The sequence below is a fragment of the Clupea harengus genome, chromosome 14 (genome assembly GCF_900700415.2).
Source record: "Clupea harengus chromosome 14, Ch_v2.0.2, whole genome shotgun sequence".
NCBI classification, from domain to species: Eukaryota; Metazoa; Chordata; class Actinopteri; order Clupeiformes; family Clupeidae; genus Clupea; species Clupea harengus.
Window position 1 is genome coordinate 9,702,998 of NC_045165.1, and position 5,000 is coordinate 9,707,997.

Here is a 5,000-nt window from a genome sequence, read left to right on the forward strand (position 1 = left end):
GTGTGTGTGTGTGTGTGTGTGTGTGTGTGTGTGTGTGTGTGTGTAGACCTGAGAGTGGTGTCTTATGACAGCTATTAGGGACAGAGTGGAGAGGGCCAGAATCATGTTTAGGAACAGCGTCTCCTCTCTTCTCTTTCTTCCTGTTCAATTTTGTGTAAAAAAAAAGGAGAGGGAGAGAAATGTTGCAAATGACAGAGGAAGGGAGAGAGAACATCAGGTAGAAGCCTGACGCAATATTTCTTTTAGAAAAGGTGTAGCACAGTTGTGAGAAAACAAAACGTAGTAATTTGTTATTGAAAGAAAAGGGGGAGAAGTGGTTCATTGAGCCATCTTTTCATTTTGTCGTTCTCAATTCATGCTGTGCTGTTATAGCTATCAACTTTTCTTTTTCTTGTTTTTGCACCCAAGTTGGAAAGATGGGCTGGGATTCTGCGCTCTCATTCATAGACATCGTCCAGAACTCATTGATTATGGAAAACTTCGGAAAGTGAGTGTAACAGGTTACACACAGAAATGCACCCCCACCCACACACACACACACACACACACACACGAAGACACACACAAAGACACACATGAACACGGTCATGGAAGTCCTGAAAAAGTCATGGAATTTTTTAATTCCATTTTCCAGACCTGGAAAAGTAATAAAATTCAGTGCATTCAATGAAATATCATATGAAGTCATATGAAGACATTTTATTTTATTAAAATTTTCTAATGAAATTAATGATGTTATTGTTCTTGTTATCACTTGAATAGACATAAGCTAACTAGCCTATTAGAAAAGGAATGGAAAAGGTTGTTGTTTAATATCCATTCAATAATGAAGCACAACCTCTGGAGTAGTATGCAATTTTGGGTGGGAACCCTGATGAACACATGTACACAATCGCATGCACAGACACAGAGACACACAGACACACACACACAGACACACGTATTCATACACAGACACACAAATGCAAACGTGCACAGAGTAACGAAAATATATTCACACAAATTCTGACACTACTGAAATTTTTTTTCTCGTTAGGATGACCCGATGACCAATCTGAACACAGCATTTGATGTAGCTGAGAAGTACCTGGACATCCCCAAAATGTTGGACGCAGAAGGTAAAATCTGCGTTTGTGTGTGTGTGTGTGTGTTCTTGATTAAGTACGCTATACTTCGATTTCCATAACCTTTGACCTCTTTCTGGAAAGTGCCAGAAAACAGTTCATTCTCTAGCCCAGGAAAAAGTTTTCTCCCCAGCCACTCACTTAACCTAGAGCTGACTTAAGACTTCACCCTAAGCCTACAACAGCACTGTAGTAAACCTCCCTATTGAAGTCGCCGTGCAGTGACCAGAAGGCCTTGTAGAAACCTGGCCTGCCCTTATCTTCACCTGCCTCTCCTTTCACACAAACAGCAGCAAACCCGATCCAGCTGCTCAGGCGTGTGTGAAGACTGAGATCAGCTGATCACCCAAATTAGCTCAGGTGTGCCGGTTTGGAACAAAAACCTGCTTTCATGCCGGCCCCTCACAGATAGGGTTACCAGACCCTACTATGAACCTGCTGTTAACCGCCAGAATGGTGGGGGTAATTATAAACAATGTCTGGTTAATGAGGACTTTAGTTTTGAAATGAGAGAGAGAGAGAGAGTACACTGAGGTAGTGTACTGCTTAGTGTTTTGGTTGGCTACAAGGTCTTTGTCTCCTGGCCTGGGGGTTTGGGGGGTGTCTGGGAGGTGTTGGCACAGGAGGAGAAGAGGTTTACCCAAAGCAGGTGTGTTTGGCACAGGAGGAGAAGAGGTTTACCCAAAGCAGGTGTGTTTTGGCACAGGATGAGAAGAGGTTTAACCAGAGCAGGTGTGTTTGGGGGGGGGGGGTTGGCACAGGAGGAGAAGAGGTGTACCCAGAGCAGGTGTGTTTGCCTGTGTTGGCTCAGCAAGGTAACAGTGTTCTTTTATTCCAGCCTTCAGCTTCCCCCAAGTCTCTTTCTCTGCAGGATTTTTTTTTCAGCAGGAGGAATTGTAAAAAGCGACTGCTTGTCAAGCTGACAGACAGACAGACAGACAGACAGACAGACACACACACACACAGACAGACACACACACACACACACACACACACACACACACGCACACACACACACACACACACACACACACACACACACACACACACACACACACACACACACACACACACACACTCACATGCACACAGATCTATTTCCACTTTTCAGTTCTTTTAAGCTACTGTTCCCAGTGTGTCTCACTGTAACAGGGTTAGATCAGTGGCTAAATATAGCCTTCTGCGAGCCTAACCAGGTGTGTGTGTGTATGAATGTGTATGCTTGTGTGTGTGTTTTTGTGTGTGTGTGTGTGTGTGTATCAATGTGAAAGCGGATGTGTGTGTTTCATTATAAGTGCGTGGGCGTCTTCCACTTTCTCCATTCCCACTCTTTGTGTACTTGTGTGTGTGTGTGTGTGTGTGTGTGTGTGTGTGTGTGTGTAAAACAAAGGGAGAGCGAGAGAAATGACCTATTATTTATTTTAGAAAAGGTGTAGCACGGTTGTGAGAAAACAAAACATAATTATTTGTTATTGAAAGAAAGAGAGAGAGAGAGAGGAAACACTGATTCCTTGTAAACATTCTTTGACAAAAATCTTTCCACAGACCATCAGCTTGTATTGAGTCTATTGAGGAGAAACTGGTGAGCTTCTACGGTGTGCTTCAGTGACTTTTGAGTTCTGGGTTGATAATGTTTTTTTTTTTTACAGTTTAACATACATTTTGTGCAGTGTATGCGTTGTTTTTTTGCCATGTCTATGAATGTGTAATTTTTATTTATTCATTTCACATATTCATCATTTGTCATTTATTCACATGATTGAAATGTGTAACTGGAATGGTGTCCAAAATTCTATATGCATTTAGATTTTAAATGGCCAATTCCCTTCCTGTCCAAGTGAACCAGGGTATAAGCACAGTGTTGTCTCTAACTTCATTTTTCATTGTCAATAAGCACTTTGTAATGGATTGTGTTTGCACTCTCTAATGACACCGGTCCATTCCCTCTGGGCTGAGGGGTCGATAGTGTGACCTGTTTAACAACCCCTCCCCCCACACTCTCCCTGCCTACTCCCTAACCTCAACCCCCCCCCCCTCTCTCTGCAGACATCGTTGGTACAGCCCGTCCTGACGAGAAGGCCATCATGACCTACGTCTCTAGCTTCTACCATGCCTTCTCTGGCGCCCAGAAGGTATCCCAGGATGCAAAAGCATCCCTCAACAAATGTTCTCCCTCCAGACTGACCCCTCCCCCGCCCCCTCTCCTCCTCTCACGTCAACTTCCTCCCTTCACTTCCTGGGTTCCAGTTGTCCGTCCGTCTGTTTCTCTGTCTAACTGTTTGTCTCTTAACCACGTGGTTCTCTCTCTTTCTGCAGAGCCACCTGCCTCTGGCCTCACACCCTGCCTCTTACCGCATGGGCCACGCCTCCCTAAAGTGCATGCTGGGAAATTAACTCTGTCCTGAGTCGGCAGGCTACAGTGGGCACGCAAAAGCAGCTCCGGTCTCCCATAACAACCAGCCTCTTTACATTTTCTAAGAGTTGCCTATTGTTATCATCCAGCATATACGTATCTAAAGAGTTTAAAGGAGATTTCCTCAGTGCATTTCACTGATACTCTGATACATTGATACCTAGCCAGTGAGTGTGTGTGCATGGGTGCATGCCTGTGTGTGTGTGTCTTTCTACCCAATATGTACCACCCTGGAAACGGTCAAAGCCATGAGTCATCCTAATTTGATATTCGCCACTCCCATCCCACCTGCCAATAGGCTGGCCGGTGTCATGCCAACCCTGCCCCCCACAGCCAGTGTCATGCCAACCCTGCCCCCCACAGCCAGTGTCATGCCAACCCTGCCCCCCACAGACCGGAGAATGCTGCTGCCCACCTTCGCCTCCCGCTGCTGTTTGTGCCTTAAGCTGACCTCCTGACCTCTTGTGTCTGCACACTTTTACTCTGCGCATTTTCTCTCTCTTCCTCTCTCCCTCTTTTTCCCCTCCGCCTCTCTCTCTTTCTCCCTCTCTGTCCCTCCCTCTCTCCTCTGGTTCCGGGGCAGATATCATTAGCACGTTGAGGCCAGATGAGAAAGCCGTCATGACTTATGTCTCGTGTTATTACCACGCCTTCTCAGGCAAGCAGAAGGTGAGCTGTCAACCTCTTCCCACCAATCAGAAATCACCTACCGGCGCAAGCAGCTTATCAGAAAACATTGTTTTTTTTTTTCAAACTCATGATAAGCATCAACCAAACACAACAAAACTTATATCATCGATACACTGATCATTAAGCACTTGATCTCAACAGCAACACACGAACCAACAGCTGCTCTTGCCATTACTCAAATGAAACACCTTCCTCTGACAGATCAGCCAATCATTGTGAGCCGTTCCTTATCATTGATGTCCATCATTTTACCATGTCTGCACTGTTATATATAAATAATAATGATGGATTTCTGTTACGCAATCACACACACCCATTACCACTCCCATGAAAACACACACCCGTGTATAACAAATCGGCACACTGCAGAAACCAGGAAAAAGCCTCATTCTAGAGGCTAGACGATGATTTAATATCCACGGCAGCAATTTACTGTACAGGACATATTAGCAATGATATGCACAAAAATATGTGAAATGTGTAGGTGTTTGTATGCTGTAGAGACATATGAATATTTGTCATAATTATATACATGTATATAAGCACACAGTTAATTTAATGTCAATCATACACAGCAATTTGACTTATTATTAAGAATGTCAATTAATATTCTTTTAGCCACAAGTATGGAGTAGTGTCTAGTCTGAAAGCGACAACTATGAAGTAGGGTCTGGTCTTAAAGCAACGACTATGAAGCAGTTATTGGTGCATCGATTCAGCACTGTCACTTTCACTCCACTGCAAGGGGTAATAGCCATATTACCTCCTAGATG

At 44.2% G+C, this 5,000-nt stretch overlaps 1 protein-coding gene across 4 annotated transcripts in view; it reads left to right on the forward strand.

Annotated features, from left to right (window-relative positions):
- Positions 1-5,000, forward strand: part of actn1 (actinin, alpha 1) — a 47,953-nt gene that overhangs the window by 28,687 nt on the left and 14,266 nt on the right. For 2 of the 4 annotated variants that reach the window (XM_031580428.2, XM_031580430.2), the window contains exons 6-8: positions 409-487; positions 1,037-1,118; positions 4,121-4,206. In XM_031580428.2, the coding sequence (XP_031436288.1) occupies positions 409-487; positions 1,037-1,118; positions 4,121-4,206 (247 nt within the window). Of the gene's footprint in view, positions 1-408; positions 488-1,036; positions 1,119-3,170; positions 3,257-4,120; positions 4,207-5,000 lie in introns of all 4 variants that reach the window. The other 2 variants (XM_031580427.2, XM_031580429.2) reach the window with 1 other exon arrangement.